Source organism: Peromyscus leucopus, chromosome 19, assembly GCF_004664715.2.
Source record: "Peromyscus leucopus breed LL Stock chromosome 19, UCI_PerLeu_2.1, whole genome shotgun sequence".
In the NCBI taxonomy this organism is placed as follows: Eukaryota; Metazoa; Chordata; class Mammalia; order Rodentia; family Cricetidae; genus Peromyscus; species Peromyscus leucopus.
Genome location: NC_051079.1, coordinates 13,486,464 through 13,506,704, shown reverse-complemented (window position 1 = coordinate 13,506,704; position 20,241 = coordinate 13,486,464). Strand labels below are relative to the sequence as shown.

General features: G+C 43.1%; 1 protein-coding gene across 27 annotated transcripts in view; it reads right to left on the bottom strand.

The window, feature by feature from the left end:
• The window catches only part of Dtna (dystrobrevin alpha), a 358,974-nt gene that overhangs the window by 23,752 nt on the left and 314,981 nt on the right, over positions 1–20,241 (bottom strand). For 15 of the 27 annotated variants that reach the window (XM_037196986.1, XM_037196985.1, XM_037196987.1 and 12 more), the window contains 4 exons: positions 19,671–19,768; positions 11,880–11,993; positions 4,090–4,186; positions 2,194–2,214 (listed from right to left, as the gene is read on the bottom strand). In XM_037196986.1, coding sequence (XP_037052881.1) covers positions 2,194–2,214; positions 4,090–4,186; positions 11,880–11,993; positions 19,671–19,768 — 330 coding nt within the window. The remainder of the gene's footprint in view (positions 1–2,193; positions 2,215–4,089; positions 4,187–11,879; positions 11,994–19,670; positions 19,769–20,241) is intronic. The other 12 variants (XM_037196991.1, XM_028887690.2, XM_028887692.2 and 9 more) reach the window with 2 other exon arrangements.

Below are 20,241 nucleotides of genomic sequence, written 5' to 3'. Positions count from 1 at the left end.
GATCATGCTATCCCACAAGAACTCAGTTTGGAAGGAATTTGTTCACTTTTTTCATAGATCCAACTCAACGGGGCTGGATTTTATGGGGTTATGTTTTTAGTTTTGACTAAAGGTCAGTGTAAGCCATGGCCACTTGCAAACTATGACTACATTTTTTTCTACTGTATTGTTCAACACGTTTCTATAAAGCTCTTAAGGAAGGCTTGCTTTAGTACTTAACACAGTAGATACTCTGAGCTTCGAGAAGTGGTATTTTTATGCTGATAAAACCCTGGATTACTATTTCCCTCTTGTTTTATTGCTAAGAGTTCAGAAGAACCCTCTGACCCTTTATGGGGCACAGTCCCATTTTCTCTTCCTTGGTCCCACATTCTTCTATTTCTGTTTTATGGAGCTGCTGTTTCGATGTTGTGGTGTAAGTGACCTTGACCCCAGCTCAGTTTAAGGACAAGCCTGAGTAGAAACCAAGCAGGTGAGAGTGGAGCAATGTGTTCCCCACATTTGGGTGGCACTGACAGATGACCTCCATCAGCGCTGCGGTGCCCACAGTTGTGACCCTTCAAAGCGCAGAGGCTGGGATGGGATCCACAGGAAAGGGCTGGAGAGGGAGGTGGGGACAAAGATCTACCTAAAGGGCACTTCCACAGCCTGGCTCTGTGCATCCACCAACTGTCTGGCCCACAGAAGCCTTTCAGAATATCCTGCTTGGGAAATGGAGGGAAGGCTTTCTGAGAGAAATGAACTCTAAAGCAAGGAAACTGCCCTCTCTATCCAGTGGGAGGAGAAAGTTGGATTAGAACAGCATTTTCTGGTTCCATGTACATGCAGGGAAAAGCCTGTTTGCAAAGAGAGATATCAAGACTAGGCATTTGCTCTGCCATGATCTAAGTCCAGTGGCCATCCCCCAGGGATGCAGGGATGGACAGTGATACAGGCTACACATCAGTGCATCTTTAACACAAGGGAGTCATCCCTGGTGACAATTTGGCATCAGCTCGATAAGGTAATTTTTTTCATAATATACAAAATAATGTCGCATATTGTCTTTATTGTTCGAGTTACAGATTAGTTTAACACGGTTCTTTTCCTTTCTTATTTTTTTTCTTTTACAGACTTTGGGAATGAAGAGTTAAAAAGTTTCCAGGGTTTTGCAAACATTCTTTGTTACACATAAACACACAGAATGAATAATAGAAAAGAGCATACAGAAGAATTAACAGATCTGTTGAGATTGGACAGGTTGAAGTTCTGATTAACCATGGATAAAATGTTAAGTCTTTAAATAATGCAAGGAACTGGCATATATCATCATATACTTTGGTACATGCACAGGTATTCAAGCTGCTTTTCTTTTGCTCTAGTTTTATTGTAATTTCTCTCAGTGTGCTGTTCCTTCTGCTTGCTTTTGAACCTGACCACAAGGTCACACACAGGGCTTCAGGGTATGACATGGTCAGACAGTCATGATGCCTCTATGTCCAGAAAAAAAGATGTGTGGAATGACCTTATGAAACCACTGAGCAGAAGGGTCCTTGGTAAGAATGGAAGGGAAGAAAGTTGCCTATTCTTCATAGAAACTTGTTAACAAACAGCTTTGAAGGAAACTAAAGAGATACAAGGTGGACATTCAGCTACCAGGCCTAGTCTTACACAGTTGAACATATCTTTGAACGCAGGGTAGAGGGCATGGTGGTGCAGTTATGTGATGGAAAGGGATTTATTACCTGATTCTTATGAAAAGAGTTTCTACACCTTTTCAGAGACATGGAAGCTGAACTGAGTGTTCACAGTGTGGAGGTTTGCTCTTGTGGGCTGCAGCTGGGGAGACAACATTGACCTTTGTGCAGCTCTAGAGACTGGCCTTCTGCTAAGAGAAGGGTCTGGTCAATAACCTCACAGAGCATGACATGGATTTGAAGCTTAACACCCTCAGGGATCTAAAAATTTCCCAATGAATCACAAGTTGTTCTCTCTTCTAGACATGAAACAGGTCTTCATTTGTTGCCGACATCAGTGACAGTTTATAACAGAATGCTGAATTTTATAATCTCAATTCAAGCACTACGTTGAAATGGAAGCAAATTAGTATTTTTTTTTTCTTTCCAAACTGAAGCACGGACATACATTAGAGGCCAAAGCAGGACGACAGCCCTCCACTGTTAGTTAAGACCTGCAGTAGGGGACATAACTTACTCCCTGCTTCAATTCTTCTTCCTACAGAAAGATCGAATCAATAACAATTAGATTACCCAAGGTTCCAACCACAGCACGTACACAGTGAAGGAAGGCAAGAGCGGGGAGGCATCCACATGGCTTGAACACCTCTCCTGACTTCTGCCACCCCTGTGAGTTTAGTTCCAAGCCTATTTAGGTATTTGAGACAACAGACCCCCATTCCTTTCCTCTGTGTGTCTGATCTGTCTGTCTATTCCAGTACTTGTATGTCTTGGTACAAAGTCTGTGTTCAGTTGGGTGGGGTTGATCCCATGATGGCTGCTGGCCAGTAGACTCCCGTCTCCTTACTGAGTAGAAGAAGCATAGGAACACCAGCAGAGAGATTTGCCAAAATTTCCTGCCATTCAGGGAAGGGCAAGATGGGCTCAGATATTTTCATCCAACATATTTTCAAAGGGAAGCAGAAAAGAGATTTTCTGTTGCATCAAATGAGATAATAGGCTAGAAACAGGTCACCAATGATCCAGTCTTATCCAAGACAGAACCAGTATCAACCAACCAAACCCCCAGTTCTGCACTTCATAAGTCTAGCACACTGGAAGCAAATCTTGCTGAGTAATGATAAAGCATTTCCCAAACATATTATTAAAGAAGGGATTGATGGCCAAAAATGTTGGCTAAGTTATAAAACGGAGCAAAGAAAACAAAAGAAAGAAATGCGACAAGGGCAGTGTCTGGGACAGAAAGCATCACACAACTGTTTTTAAAAAAGTGTTTAAACAGAGAGAGAAAGAAAGGAGGAAAGGGAGTAAGAAAAGAAAGAGGAGGAGGAAATAAGAAAAAAGAAAGGGCAACAGAGAAATGCCAGATGCTGGTGTGTGTGTGTGTGTGTGTGTGTGTGTGTGTGTGTGTGTGTGTGTGTGTGTGTGTGTGTGTTGGGGGGGGGTTGGGAATGCGTGGACTGAAAACTAGTCTGAAATTCCTGTCTCACAGTGAATGCACAGGGACACCCCCTGCGGATCTCCCATCAGAAGTCCCAGCTGCGGCCTGTGGCCCATGGCAGCTCCTGTTCATGTTGGTCCCCAGGTTTCCCTTGGGCCAGATGACCACACAGCACCGACATCACTGTTGCCCAAGTGGCCATGTGTCTATCTGCTGTTAATTTGGAAAGTAATTTAGCATACACTGGTGACAGAGACGAGAGCTTACTAAAGCAGATTGCCACTTCCAATGAAATAATAACCGACTGCATTCTACAGGACTTCTACTTTTCCCTCAGTTTGCAATGGAGACCCATGGAAGTCATGTGACTTGTTGGAGCCACAGAAACGCAATAAAAGATTTGCTATTATTGTTAAGATTTGTTTAGTCACCATTTCTTTCTTTCTTTCTTTTTTTTTTTTTTTTGAGACAGGGTTTCTCTGTGTACTTTGCACTTTTCCTGGAACTCGCTTTGTAGACCAGATTGGCCTCGAACTCACAGAGACCTGCCTGCCTCTGCCTCCTGAGTGCTGGGATTAAAGGCGTGCACCACCACCACCTGGCTAGTTGCTATTTCATAATTTTACAAATTAGACATTAGTCTGTGTCAAGCTAGTCAGAGCTGCTAAAACTGAACAAAAGCGTTTACAAACAAATCCAGTTTTAGAATATTAAAGGACATAAAGAGACTGAAGATAAACAAAGAATTTGCCCCATGGTCTTTAGCAGCCTAATTCCAGAAAGTAGGTGAGAATGAGAGCTACTACTGATCAACTGCTCCTGTTTCACACACTTAAGAAATAGTTTAACATTTGAGTTCACATTTTGGGAGGAAATTGCATATAGTAATTGGAAAAGCCATTGCAAGTTATGTGCAAATAATTTCAAAACAGCGTAATAGTAGGTCAGACTCACTGACGTGAAGTGACTTACCTTCAGTAGTTTCATGAGACCTTCCAACTGGACCATTAGCTCTCTCCGGCTCTCCTGGAGAGCAGACATCCTCTGCTCTAGCTCGTCCTTGCGCTGTCTAAGAAAGAAGTCACCGTCATCAGAAAAACAGTCAGGTTGAGCTATTTCCTGGTTCTGTGGGTGTGTGGTGGACTGTCTCCAAGAGGGTATGTCTAGTCTTTGATACTGTTACCAGGTAGATAACTTTTTCAATGGGTAAATGACTGTAATGTGAAGGGTGCTGCTATGTGAAAGAAGTCACAGGATAGAAACAGGGTAGAAATCCTTCTTGGCATTTCCACATTGTGTTTACTATCTGGCTGGCTTTGTTCTGCACTGTGGGCTTCAGAAATCAAATACAATCCTAACAGTCACTGAAAAGGTCTAGCCCTACAGATCTTCGAAATCCAAAACAAGTACTATAAATTCACATAAAATTTGCTACGACCTCTGGGAATCTGACATAGGGATGCAGTTTAAAGTCTGTTCTAGTGTGTGCGCAATTGGCACTCTTCTGGGATGAAATAGCAATGGCCATTACTGGCCATAATCATTCTGAAGTATTTGGTTTGGGCTTGGTTTCATAAAGTGAAGTCAGGACGACATGTTCCCACATACTTGCTCTATAACTGAAAAATGATGAATAAAGCTTGTGTTTGTTTTACGGAATATCTATTAAACTGTCAGCAGAATGGAAACCAATCTGCACTCTATCATTTATGTTGACATTAAGGGGTATGAAAAAATCCTCCAGAGGGGGAAAGAAACGAAACCGCAGGGAAAGTAGAACTGGCTAGACCCAGGGGTGCAGGCCTGTCATCTCAGTGACCTCGGAGGTTGAGACAAGAGAATCACAGACTTGAGGCTTGCTTGGGCTACACACAGAGTGGGTCCAAGGCTAGCCCGGAGAAGGGAGCAAGACCCTGTCTCAAGATGAGAAGTAAAAAGAAGAATGAGGGTGTGGTTTAGTGGTAAGTCTAGGAAACTCAAGGGATTTTCCCTCTCTTTTTCTTCTTCTTCTTCTTCTTCTTCTTCTTCTTCTTCTTCTTCTTCTTCTTCTTCTTCTTCTTCTTCTTCTTCTTCTTCTTCTTCTTCTTCTTCTCCTTCTCCTTCTCCTTCTCCTTCTCCTTCTCCTTCTCCTTCTCCTTCTCCTTCTCCTTCTCCTTCTCCTTCTCCTTATTCTTATTCTTATTCTTATTCTTATTCTTATTCTTATTCTTATTCTTATTTTGCATCCTGACCATAGTTTCCCTCCCTCCTCTCTTCCCAATTCCCCCCACTCTCCAGTACCCCCCCCACACAGAAGATACCCTTTCCAGAAGAGGGCGGGCCTCTTGGATATCAACCAAGCATGGCACACCAAGTTACAGTAAGACTAGGCACCTCCCCTTGTAGCAAGCCTAGGGGAGGCAACCCAGTACGAGGAATAGGGTCCCAAAAGCTGGCAAAAGAGTCAGAGACAGCTCCTGCTCAAACTGTCAGGAGTCGCACGAGAAGACCAAGCTACACAACTGTCACACATGTGCAGAGGGCCTAGATCAGTTCAGTGCAGGCTCCCTGGCTGTCGGTTCAGTCTCTGTGAGTCCCTATGAGCCCAGGTTAGCTGATTCTGTGGGATTTCTTGAGAGGTCTTGACCCCTCTGATTCCTACAATCCTTCTTTCTCTTCTGCAGGATTCCCTGAGCTCTACCAAATGTCAGACTCAAGGTTTTATGCTCAGTTCCCAGGACTACAAAAAATAAAATCAAACATGGGACCAGAGAGCTGGGTCAGTGCTTAAAAGCATTTGTTGCTCTTCCAGAGGACCCAGGTTCAATTCCTAGCATCCACATGGTGGCTCAAAACTACATGTAACTCCTGTTCTAGGGGATCAAATACCTTCTTTTGACCTCTGTGGACACTATAAGCATGTAGTATATATATTTGCATGCAGACAAACACCCATGTATGCAAAATAAAATAAAACTAAATAAAATTAACAAATACAAAAACATGAAAAATAAATGAAGCAACAAAATATTGCTTCAGATTGGTGACACATATGCATATTTTCCAAACTGACACCAGGTTCATTATTTCATGATAATTAGTGAGCAAATTAATGTCTATTTCCCTTGTCCCCAAAGGGGTCTTTTGCTTGGATTGAAATACCAAAGCTTATATTTTTAAAAATGACTGGATTTCTTAGCAACATGCATTAATGTATGCGCGCATATGTCTCAATTACACAGACACCATACTAAGTAGACTTATAGCGGGCCTGTGAAATGAAAAACTGACAGTATAATAAATATCACAGTGAGTTAGGCTGTGACTTATTCAGCTGAAAGATATTTATTCAGAGGGGGATAGGTTAGGAACATAAATGAAACATTTCAAATATGCTTTTATATAGAAATTCTGAACAAGGACTTATAAACATAAAACTTACAAGTATCTTAACCTTTGCTGCACATATATAATAACATGTATGCATGGATTCTTTTCCTCTTTAAATTTTTATTTTAAGTATATGAGTGTCTTGACTGCATGCATGTCTATGCGCCATGTGTATGCCTCGTGTCCCAGAAGCCAGAAGAGGCCTTCCAATCCCCTGGAACTAGAGTTACAGATTCTTGTGAGCCATGATGTGGGTGCTGGGAATTGAACATGAGTCCTCTAGATGAGCAACCATAGATCTCAACTGCTGAGCCATCTCTCCAGCCCCCTGTATTCTTTTGACACTGGTGCCTGTCTCCTTAAGCCATTTTTCCTTTAACTTCCTTTCTGAATCCAGAGAAGAGGAAACAGCCCATGTTATAGGCTTATGACAGCTTCTTTTGCTTGCGCCTCCTTGGTCAGAAGCTTTCCAATTTTGTGTGCTTCATCTCATCCCAAAGTCTCCTTCAGTGACAAAAAAAAACCTTGACTGGTTTTCTTAGGCTAATCTGTACACAGTGTTCTCTGGATATTTAAATTTATAGTAGGACTTGAGACAAGAGTTGGTAATATTCCTGATTTACACTTAGTTTTCACCTCATGATTTCTTTATGATTTTTGGTCACAGGAGCCCACTGAGAAGGTCAGTGAAAAATTCTACTATTGTAGGTAAAAAATACTAAGAGAGGCATTTAAAACCTCAGAAAAAGTGAACTACTATACTTAGCATTAGCCAACATAAGTCAATCGTACTGTACATTCATAACATAGCAGCAATCTTAAAAACATGGCACTAAAGTCACTTAATAATGCCTTTGTTCAGTCCTCTCTCCAAGTGCTCAGAGCAACAGTTACCAATGAAGCCCAGTTACCAATGTGTGTTGCAGCCTCCACATTCAAGGTGATCAAACAGCATGAAGGCTAAATAATGATTTGGATTTCCTTCTGTTAAGTGTATGAATTTGTAAACAAATGTCTTTTGTTCTGAAATTCTGTAAGATTATTTTTAATGTAGTGTCTATGTGTTAGAATCTACTTTCTCTTAAGATAGGTTTCAGGACAATAACATTTTAATATGAATTACATAGAAGATAACAACATTCATCCACAGTAACTTTCCGAATTTGAGGATTGGACTGTGGTTATAAAATAGTACGTTTTTCTTAGGAAGCATATGAATACTCAGTGCTCTAGGGTCATGATCTCTGCCACATTTCTTTAACTTTACTGAATCTCCGTTTCCACATTTATAGAGGGGTACAACGCAGTACAACAGAGCCTTCCTCCCAGGTTTGTTACTGCGTTCAGTGGTGTGGCAGATATGCAGCTTAGCACCCAATAAGCATCAGGTGGTTAGCACACAGAAGTGCCTGTTTAGAACCCCATCTGGTCTGCTAATGTGGCTTTCAGTTTCCCCATGGCTGAAGTAAAACGGGAAACATAACCATTTAGAAAAGTCACAGTGCTTTTAAGACTAAAAATAAAATTGAGTATTCATTAAAGCAAGTTCCTGATTTCTTGTTTTCTCGAGGAAAGATTCTGGAAGGATGGAGTAGGAAAGACACAGTAAAGACTCCCAGGGATGCTGTTCATCCCTACAGACTACAGCCAAAGCAACTTTGTAAAAGGCCACTGTCTTAGAACCCTCTTGAAAGTCTGAAATAACAAAAGACTAAAGCACAGAATTCCCAGGTACTTATCTATCTGTCTGTCTATCTATCTATCTATCTATCTATCTATCTATCTATCTATCTATCTATCTATCTACCTATCTACCTATTTAAATCTAGGTGTCTGTGTAGCTGTGAAATCTCCAAATTCTGGTAGTGCTTAGAACAGAGCAAGAAGGGGTCATTGACATATGTGGCAGGTGGCACAGGTATCTAGAGAAATAGCCTTCTAGAGAGGACAATTCTTCCTTCAGGATAAAGAAATAAACAGAATATAGAGGCAGACCATGGCCAGCTTGGCACCAGCTGACAGGAAGTGCCAATGGCAAAGAAGTTACTGGTGATTCTAGATTTTTTAGGAAGTAAGGCTTTGCGCTCAGCTGAGGTCATGGGGTGCCCACCTTCGGGGTACAGGAGGGTGGTTAGAACTATGCCTGTTCCATGATGGCTTCATGGGGAATGGGAAATATCAACTGGAAAAACATCACTGACCCAGGCTCATCCAACCTTCTTTCTAGTCTCTCCTGAACGTGGAACAGAAAGAATACTTTGAGAAACAAAAGCCATACAGGAGAACCATCAAAATTACTTATGAAAATTCCTCTCCCAAATCTCTCCTGTAGAGAACAGGGTGAACAGTAGAAGAGATATAAGTGGTATTTCAGGCAGACACAGGTATGACTGTGATCCTGGCAGATCAATGACCATTCCATTTCCCCATGACTGTCAAACAGTCATTTGCTTTTGCAATGTATTTGATGAAGATGATAAGAAATACCATCATCTGGAAGCGGATGCAGAGATCCACAACCAAGCACCAGGCCCAGCTCTGGGAGCCAAGTCGAAGAGAGGGAATAGGGATTATATGAGTAAGGGGCAGGGGTCAAGATCACGATGGGGAAATCTACAGAGACAACTGAACCAAGCTCGTAGGAACTCACAAACTTTGGACCAACAGCTGTGGAACCTTCACAGGACTGGACTAGGCCCTTTGCGTATGGAGACAGTTGTGTAGCTTGGTCTGTTTGAGGTCACCAAACCCTCACTGTGGTATCAGGACCTATCCCTGGTGCATGAACTGGCTTTCTGGATCCCATTGCCTATGGTCTAACCCCCTGCTCACCCTTGATACAGGGGGCAGGGGCTTGGTATTGCCTCAGGCTTTGCTGACTCCCCATGAGAGGCCTTACCCTTGTGGAGGATGAGGGGTAGGCTGGGGGGACAGGAGGAGAGATAAGAGGGGGATTTGTGGTTGGTATGTAAAATGAATAAAAAAACTTCTTAAGGCTGGGCAGTGGTGGTGCACACCTTTAATCCCAGCACTCAGGAGACAGAGTCAGGGGGATCTCTGTGAGTTTGAGGCCAGCCTGGTCTACAGAGAGAGTTCCAGGACATGCTCCAAAGCTACACAGAAAAACTCTGTCTCGAAAAACAAAAACAGACAAACAAAAAAACAACCCCCCAAAAAAGACCCAAAACTAACAAACAAAAAACAACAAAAAAACAAAAAAATTCTTAAATTAAAAAAAAAAGAAACACCATCATCTTTCTCTTCAATTTATTTTCATTTCCTCTAGGAAAGAGTGTAGTAGAGTATGTAAGAACTTATAGTAGTTAGAATAGAACACAGTCCAAATAGAAACCATAGAGGTATCTGGAAAAAAATTTCATTAATTAAGTCATTTTGCTGTTAATAATTAAATTGTTAATGAAGTAACTAATTATTGATTAAATTATTTAGTTATTCAGAAGTATAAAGCAATCACTCTACATGAAGCAGCATCTATAGGTTTTGCCAGTCTCTTTTCAAGTGAAGCCTTGGTAGGTCTGCTCTAGTCATAGACATGGGAGAGACAGGACCTGCAGCCTGGGCCAGGTGGGCTGCAGGGTTCCTCTGGTGTTCATGTGTCTGAAGAGCCGAGCTTGGATGGAACCCTGAGAAGCACCCATGGTGGCGTGCAACAGGGACTTTATAACAAGGGCAGGAGGAAGCAACTGAGTTTAGAAAAGAGACTTCATTTTGATGAGTTTCTGTGAAGAGGCACCTGTACTCACCATAGAAACTATAGATCACTCTAGGTACACATGGAGTAGACTCAGCACATAAACTGAAGGATAAGAATATGTAGTTTTCCATAGTCAAAGCTTTCTAGTGAAAGATAAATATGGTCTTCTTTGAGGGCATTTACTTCTCTGTTATTTACTCCATAAACAACTGAATACATGTCATATTCAAGGCATGGTGCTATGTCATATTCAAGGCATGGTGCCAAGTCAGTTTCAGGAGAGGAACCTACAATAATACCTACATTTTGAAGCATAGAAGTAGTGGGAACAATTGCAGCCCTCATCCAAAGCAGACTCCTTTAGCTTTCTGCCTGAGAAGACAGTGACACCCAAGAGCGTAGTCATGACCTTCCACAGTCCCTTCCAACTCAAATATCCTAAGGTGACAGATTAGACAAGGCTAGGCTTTCCCATCCACAGATGAATACAGAGTAGATAGACAAGGCTAGGCTTTCCCATCCACAGATGAATACAGAGTAGATAGACAAGGCTAGGCTTTCCCATCCATGGATGAATACAGAGTAGATAGACAAGGCTAGGTTTTCCCATCCACGGATGGACACAGAGTAGACAAGGCTAGGCTTTCCCGTCCATGGATGGACACAGGGTAGACAAGGCTAGGCTTTCCCATCCATGGATGGACACAGAGGCATAGCATCTATTTTAAAATAGACGCTGGGGACCAGACTCCAGCCCTCAAATGTGCTCTATAAGAGTTCTACCACTGAACTAATTATGTTATTCTGAAAAACAACTGAGACAAGGTCCTATTATGTTACTACCAGGCTAGTCTTGAATTCCTGGTCCTCCTGTCTCAGGGTCGATATTGGCTCAGATTCCAGATGTGCACCACAAAGCATGGCTCTTTTGAAGACATGATTTAGAGAAAATCAGGTTCTGTCTGTGGGCTATATTTTAAATTTTTTAATTTAGAAGCCTGCGATGTTTATTTAGCTGCTTATGTGTTTGGTTTTAACGTACACACATTTTGATTGTGCAAATGACTAAAAACAGCCAAGTGAAACTTTCTTATTCCAGTGAAGATATTTTGCCTTTGATCTTAGGAACACTTTGTCCTTTTCTTTCTGTCTAGGAAAAAAAAGTATAATCTCTCAAAATTGTCCAGATCTCAGTGATCCCGTGTGTTTTATTGATCAAGAAAGATCAGGTAGGCTGGTTCCGGACTGTGTACTGGCCAGCTGCTGCCAGACGGTGCTAAACCCTTGGGCTAGGGCCACGGCTTGGCACGTAAAGCTCTTGTCACACACGCAGGAGAGCCAGGTGCCATACTCTCAGCCCTTACATAAGTGTCGGGTGGGCATGCTGCTCCATGGTAATCTCAGTACTATTCAGGCAGAGGCAGGGGACCCTGAGAGAAAACTGGCTGGACACACTAGCCCCATCAGTGAGCTTTGATTGAGTGAGGAACACTTCTTCCATATATAGGGCAGAGTGTGATGGAAAGACTCCTGACACCTAACCTCAACCCCACACATACGCACCCGTGCACATGTGTACGTATATGCATGCATACAGACCTCCCCACAAGACCCATTTAAAAAAGGAAACCGGTCCCTAACATTACGTTCCCTGGGGAAATCTGGGTCCTCCTCTTACCTGAGCAGCCGGAGTTCTGCCAGCAAGGTTGGGTTCTGCTGAGCCTTCTCCGGTGTAGGCTGAGACGCTTGCTCATGTTCTAGCCGGAGTCTCTGGATCTCTTGTAAGATTTCTCTTGGGGGAGAGAAAGAAGGGAAGAACTGGTGTCAGTGGAAATTTCCCTGGACACTGACGTGTGAACACAGCAGGACACACAGAGAGAAGTGGGTTGTCCTGTGACACCGACGTGTGAACACACCAGGACACATGGAGAGAAGTGGGTTGTCCTGTGACACCAACGTGTGAACACACCAGGCCAGCAGGACACACAGAGAGAAGTGGGTTGTCCTGTGACACTGACGTGTGAACACACCAGGACACACGGAGAGGGAGAGAAGTGGGTTGTCCTGTGACACTGACGTGTGAACACACCAGGACACACGGAGAGAAGTGGGTTGTCCTGTGACACCGACGTGTGAACACACCAGGCCAGCAGGACAGAGAGAAGTGGGGTTGTCTTGTGCTTAAGAACAGAGCTGACCGTCCTCCTCCAGGGGATGCCCTGCACCCATGAAGTTTGGATAGGTGAGGGGAAGGCCCACCCTATCTTTACCACACCCAAACCGTGCAGGCTGCTCAGTGAGCTGCCGAGTGTTATTTCTAGGACCTGTCCAGTAAGTAATGCTGTGCCGTGGTAACATATTCAACACTGGTGAGTGCAATGTTTGGTATCTCTAATTATTTATGATCACACTCTGACACCACAGAATACACATGGATACCAAATGAGAGATGCTTGAGAGAGAAGAAATGATGCTCACTTGGCAAAAATACACATCCTTATTCTTTTACTGAGAAAAAATTTTTTTTCTTGCTGAAATTATCAGAGAAATCCCAAAGTCATATTAAAAAAAACTTCTTACTTTATATCTTCAGTTTTAACAATAAATTTCAAAGAAGGCAGTCTTACAAGGAAAGGCTTTTAAAAGGATTCATTGCAATTGATCCTGTGACACAATGGGACATTATTGATGCTTGAATGCCATGCACTTGGGTGAGCATTAGGCCGGCCACCAGTGACACGGAACTGTGCAGGGCAAATTATATGTAAGTAGATTTGAAGCCATTAAGTAGGATTATTAGTTATATACTCTTGGGGGACAGGGAAGCATCAAATTTCTACTTAACAAAAGGGCCGGTAAGACAGCACAGAATATCGAGAAAGGAGAACAATATTTCTGAGCAAGTTGGGGGGTAGGATGCCTTTCCATGTTTCAAAATTTTAAATTGACACAAAATTGTCCATTTTTATGGAGTAACATAGTAACATGATACATGCATACAACAAGTAATGATTAAATTAGGCTAGCGAGTATCTCTTTTTGCTGTTGGGAGTATCAGACTTCCCTAAACCAGGTAATGGGTACCAAAATATAGACAGTGTAGGTCAAGCTCGAGTATTCAGAAACACAGCAGGGTGGTTATAATTTTTTATAATTATTTGCGAATCAGGAGTCCAGTCCACCTTTCCTGGGAATGGTGAGAAGTTTGAACCCTAATCATTTTTTGTTTTCTCCCTGATGCTCTGTGGTAGAAATATTTCTTTAAAGGAATATTTCATGGACACTCATCTTCCTTATAAAAGAGAAGAGGCTCCATGGTTATAGAAAGGGTGGGTCCATGGGCTCTTAGCTTATTTCTCTTTCTTCTGCTACTCTTCAGGGCTCCTAGGCTACCAGAGATCCGAGCCTGAAAATGAGTGAATTTCCATTAGATGGGCCTTAAAAGGGGTGAGTTCGGGATGGATGAGCTGTTCCTCAGGGATGGGGCAGGGAATTCTAGGAATGATGCACGCCTGAGGGTAAGGCAGAGTGAAGCTCCCCTCCTCTCCTCTCCCCTCCCCTCCCTTCCTCTCCCCCTCTCTCTATTTCTCTCTCAGGTCTATAAGCATGTGCTCAGGAGTGCACGATACAATACCACCCAGAACAGGCAGGAAAAAGGTGTCAAGGCACAACCAGGGTTGTTGAAACATCTACAGCACTTCCTGCTGGTTGTAGAACCAGGACAAGACCCAGATGAAGGCAGATTAAATGGGGAGGCAGAGGACCAGATTACAGACTGAAGTGCTCAGGAGAGGTGAAAGGGCAGGCGCCCAGGAAGTGCTAATGGGTTCGTGGGCATCTGCATACTTCCTTTCCCCCTCTGTCTGTAAAGGGCACAGGAGGAGGCCTGAAGTGTGTGGCTCTCAGGCCAGGTTTGACCCGCCCTCCTGATGCTGCACAGACACCGCCGTTCTTGACCCTGACATTCTTTTCCTCTTTCCCACTCCCAACCACCCCTTTGTATCAGACAAACAAGAGGAAGAAGCAAGACAGAGGAAGAAAAGGGGTCCATTAGTGAGTCTAGATGTGTTAAGATTGTTACTGGAAAATCTGCAGTCCGTCATGGAAAGTAGAGAGGAAAGCAGGACCCCTCAGTTGGAATTTCTAAAAACAACTCTATAGCTATTCTTTTGTCTAATCATCTTCTGTACCAGCTATTTTAATGCTATTTCTGGCATCATGTATTTGCCATTGGACTTATCACTTCTCTCCAGCATCTCCTCAACCCTATGAAAATGCCCTCTGCACATTTAACTGATCAGTCACTCTATCAGAAACATGTAGACATCTTATCACATGTCTGACAGCTGCTCTTTATCACTACAGTATAAATTTCAATTTTGGGGGGCCTTATGGACAGTCTTGGATATTGATACTTCTATTTTTCCCTTCATCTGAGTCCTTTGGATTTACTCTGGCAAGTATTTCTCTAAGATTATTGGTATTTTTACCTGTAATTCTTTTGTTTTTAATGGCCAAATTTCACTACCTTGACATGTTCAACTAACACCTCACCTCTATACAACAACTACCCCCCCCAACCTGGACCACAGTGACAATGTAAAGTTGGCCACAGTGGGGAAAAGATGGAGACAGGATACATTACTTTTTAATACTAATTTGTATGACAGAAGATAATAGTCACTGTGCCCACCTTAAAGGGCTGTTGAGGATGAAATGGAAGGAGATGGGCGTGTGTGTTCTATAAGCACACAAGTCTCCATCCCTGGTTTTAATATCTCAAAGCAAAGGGTAGTTTCCTGCCTTTGTCACCGGGAAGCTGGGTTGGATGTTAGCAATCATCGCTTTGGACCTCTCTCAGATGGATGGCTCCTTCCCGGGTAGCAGCCACAGCGCCTTAGAAGAGGGGCTGAAGGCTGGAGAAAGGATGTGTGTGTGGTGATGTCTGTTGGGAACTCTGAGTGAATGAAAGGACCGTGCAGCAAAGTTCTTCCTGGAGAGTGGCTTCAGCTTGCCCGTTGTTCAGTCAGCCACAGGCTGCGCAGTCCAGGTAAGGTAACTGCTTCCCCATCTCCTTGCTGCTGCTCTTGGCTCCGTCATTGACCTTATGAGCGCCTCACTCACTGTAGATTGGCATTTGTTAATTCCGGACTAGCTCATTTGGAACAACCTTTCATAGCCCATGTTATAAGTTTATTTTGTTACTGAACATAAAATAGACTCCTTTGAATTCCAATTATAATATTTGCTCAGGTTCTCTAAAGGAACGGAAACTTTGGGCTTTTGATTAAGAATTAAAAAATGGAGTACTTTTTCTTTCTTTCTGCTTACTTCCTGGTGTGCAGATCGATAGAAAGCTTCAAGACAACATTGAAGATGGGCAGATGTTTCCTGTTTCCCTGTCGGCACCCACACATGGGGGGAGGGGGGACCTGGGGTCACGAGCCTCTTCTGCACCGTTGGCTGGAACCCTCAGCTGACTGGCTTGCTCACATGCTCTCTTCACAGCTTCTGCTCCCACTCAACCCCCCCCCCACTGCTTTCCCTTCATTTACCATTCTTCTTTATTCCCCCCTGCATGGATTTTAGGTGTCTTTGCTCATTTTAAACAAATCCGTTCATCAATGCTCTCCATGATTCCACACAATTATTTTCCCACCCTATCAGTAACAAGTGTTACATAGACCAGATAGCAGTTCATAAACTGGAAACTATCCTGCGCAAATTCTCACTTCTCTAGCTATTTTTTTTTCCTTTTGCCTAATTCTTCACAGTGCCTCTTCTTTCTCCCTCCTTGCTTCTTGCTTCCTATCACATGGTAAATTAGAGGGATCCTGTAAAGAATATCTGCTTGGTAGGAGGGGTCAATACAGAGGAGTAGTTTCCAAGACCATGAAGTCATGATGTCATAATTATTACAGTACCTCCACCCTGATTTGTGGTTTCCTGATGATGATAGCCAGGTCCTGGGACAATTCAGTCAAAAGAGTGTTTATTACAAAACACGTGAAACCGTGCTAAGACTCTTGATTCTTACCTGTGTCATTTTAAAGAATGTTTTGATAGTTTATATCCAAACATTTGAGGCTAAATTCTACAGGCATGAAGTAATGATCAGTTTCCCACTTTCCTACCACCACATCAAATATGACATTAGCATTAAGAATGGGATGATGTATTTAGACATTTTATATCATTCCAAGGAATATAGAATGGACAAGTTGTTCCCCATGATGAGCTTACTTGGAACGGGGTTTGAGCTTTGCCTTGGCTACTTATTATTTTCTCTCATTCAAAAACATTTATTCAGCACCTACAATTTCAGGTGCCCTTCTGGGCCATGCAGGTTTTTGGCATGACCTCTGTTCCTAGAGAACTTCCATTTCATTCATGGATGATGGGGTTAAAATAAGAAGTAGAGGCATAAGTGGCATTATTTCGGACATTGAGGGCACACACCACACACACACACACACACACACACACACACACACACACACACACACACAGGAAGTAGTCTTAGGGGGTGATGCCCCTGATAACAATGAGGGGCTAGCCTGCAGAACTCCATAGAAAAGCTCCCTAGGCTGACGGGAGGGTTATTAGGAAGTAAAAGAAGTCATCAGAGCTGGAGTGTGATGGTCATGAGCACTGACATTGGAAAGGTATGCAGGACTCTGGGGAGCTAGCACCTTGCAGCCGTCATCACAGGAGAGGGCTTTAATCAAAAGGTCATGGAAAATCAAGAGGGTTTTATCTTGGAAAAAATACCACATGATTTGTTTAAAAAATGACAGGTTGGTCAGTAGCTGCTGGTGGAGATGCCATGGGGAGCTTTGGGGGAGATGCTGCAGAGACAGAATCAGTGGGATTAATCTGTGTTGAGCAGAGGTGAGACCTATTGATGTAGAAATATTTGGATTGAACAATGGGATGATGGTGATGCTGTCCCTAGTGTTATAGGAGGACTTCTTGGTGAGATTCCTACTCATCCCTGAGCAACAGAGACACATTCCACCTTGTACCCACGAAGATTCTCCTGAACTACAGCTTGTTAAGAAAACTAGAAAAGTCAGGCGGTGGTGGCGCACGCCTTTAATCCCAGCACTCGGGAGATCTCTGTGAGTTCGAGGCCAGCCTGGTCTACAAAGCAAATTCCAGGAAAGGTGCAAAGCTACACAGAGAAACCCTGTCTCAAAAAACAAAAACAAAAACAAAAAAACAAAACAAAAAAAAAGTAAAAGAAAACTAGAAAAAAGGGAAATCAGAGTGTCCAGGGTTGTCCAACATTCATCATGTTGATGGTTCTGAAACATACACCCATAGACACAAACACATACACACAAACATATACACCCCTTCACACAGGCACCCTCCCCACATGCTTGTATACATCTACACACACAAATATACAGACAAACACGCATATACACACTTACACACAGTTGCACCCACATAGGCACACACATACACATGCACACAAACACCCCCCCCCCACAGGCACATCCACACAGGTTTCAGGGACTATGGGGATCCAGCCCCTCGATAGTCCCCTCCCAGGGTCTGGGAAGAATCTACAACCAGCTGATAATTAACCTTTGATGAAAAGAAATGAATCTATGTACATGAGACTCCTTAGTTCATACACTTTATTATTCTGTGATCGTTTAATAGACTCTACACAGCTTCTATTCTGCTCTCATGCCTAGCTCCTTTCTTGCCTAATTTCTCTCTATATTTATCTACTGTCCCCTCTAGGTTCTACCTTGACTCCTTCATCTAGTTCTGTCCCTTCTAGGTTCTCATCTATCTAGTTCTTTCCCCTATCAGCTCCTCTCCCGTCTCCTTCTCTCTCATCTGGCTCTTCCTCATCTTGTTCTCCCCCATCTCGCTCTTCCTCATCTTCCATCTCGTTCCTCTAGTCCTCTCTTCTAGCCCTTCAATCTAGTTCTTCCCCATCTCGGTTCGTTCCTCTCAAGTTCTTACTCATCTAGTTCTTCCATTCTCTTTTCTCTTCTCTGTCCTCTCGTGCCCTGGAAGTCCTGGTATATATATACACTTAGAAGCAGTATTCCCTTAGCAGTGCAAAGCCAGGCTTCCAGGGTCAAATGGAGGGGTGATAAGAATCACATAAGGAGGCCATAACCATTAATTATCATTTGCAACCCCAAAGTGAAGTGACCAATGGGGAAATGAATTAACTAAAGGTTAAATTCAGGTAATATCTAAGAAGAGGGCTTTTATGTGCTCAACTATAATCTTAAACGTGATTGGTAGAAAATGTTAAGAATCTATAAGTTGCTAGGTCAATGGGAGAAAATAAAACTGTCTTCTTTTTTCCTGTGGCTCCTATCTGTCCAAGCTATCTGCTGTTTTTCTGCAGAGTGGGGGAAAGTGTGCTCAGTTGCTAGGCAACCTGTGTACAGCTAGATGCCTCTGGTGATAGTTAAAGGATTTGGAACTGGAGGTAAGGTTTGGGAAAGGAGGAAGTAAGGCTTAATTGGCACATCCGCCAGGCCTTCTCAAACAGGTAGCCTGGATGCTTAAGTCTGTTCTTAGAGAGTACAGAGGTATCTCTGATAAAGTACTTTCCTCCATCTGGGGATGGACCTGGCCAGATGCTGCCAATGATGATAATTACAGGGAGGCTTGAACTGGGGTTCTGGCTGAGCATAGCTGTCAGCGCAGAAGGTTATCTAAATATTCCTAGAAGTGGTTAGGTAAGGAGTTAGCGATTTATAAAGTTGGTAAGGCTATAACAAAAGGAGGGTCTGAGCTGAATTGTGTAAAGCTGTTATTAATGTCCACCTGACCTAGGCAGTGTTTCCTTGTGGAATTTATCTTAAATCAGGAGACTTGCATGTGGACTGTTATTACTGCTAGTCCTTGAAAGTGGCCAAGGGAGAATCTGATTCCAGAGAAAGCCTTTCCTGAGGCAGTTCTCCAAATACCTGGAATGTATATGTCCAGAGAGTGATCAGTCCACACTGTTAACCCTTCTTAGGGAAAAGTCAATTGGGAAAACTATGAAGGCACACATGATTTTCATAACAGAAGACAGCTGATATATAACAAACCAAGTAACACCAAAAACTCCTTGGGATTTGGCTTCCTCTGGAGGAATTCCCTGATCCCTCCAGGTAGTGACTTTGCAATAACCAGCTTAGTTCTTATGATATATTCCTGCAGCCTGCAGCATACAGGCACACACACACATGCACACAAACACACATCCACACACAGGCATGCATGTACATAGGCACACACACATATACATACCAACACACACACAACAGACACACACAGAGTCACACAACAGACACACACACACACACACACACACACTCCCCTACCCACACTTTTATAATGAAGCTCCAATAGCCATCTTTACAGCCTTGCGCTATCCTCCCTTAAACTGGCCTGTAAAGAAATTTGAAAAACTCAAGGCCCCAATGTCCCCAAGCCCTACCTGTTCTTGTTTTCTAGCTCTGCGATCAGCTGCCTTTGTTGTTTATTTGCGTCGATGGTGAAGGAGATGTCGGGAGCATTCCTCTGCTGAGTGGGCTGCTGTAAAACATGGGGTTAATACTATTTCATATTAGGAATGTGATTCACATGTGAGATGGGAGTCATGGGATATGCAGACAAGGAAGGAGAAACTACCCCATGGGGCAAGGAGTGAGAGGAAGAATCGGAAATTAAATTGCCATTCATTCTAAGAGCAAACTGTTCTCCAGATCTCCAATATACCTACACAATGGAAAATAAACACTTCTTCCTCAGGTTCTCAGATATGGGAACGAGATTGGGTAAAGAGGAGGTATGTGGGGCTCCCAGTTGGGCATATCACACTACTGTAGAGTGTGGTTGATATATTGTGCACCCCAATAAACTTATCTTGGGGTCAGAGAACAGAACAGCCAGTATTATATTAAACATAGAGGTTAGGCAATGGTAGCACATGCCTTTAATCCTAGTATCCCCGAGGCAGAGATTCATTTAGATCTCTGTGGCTTCAAGGCCACACTGGAAACAACCAG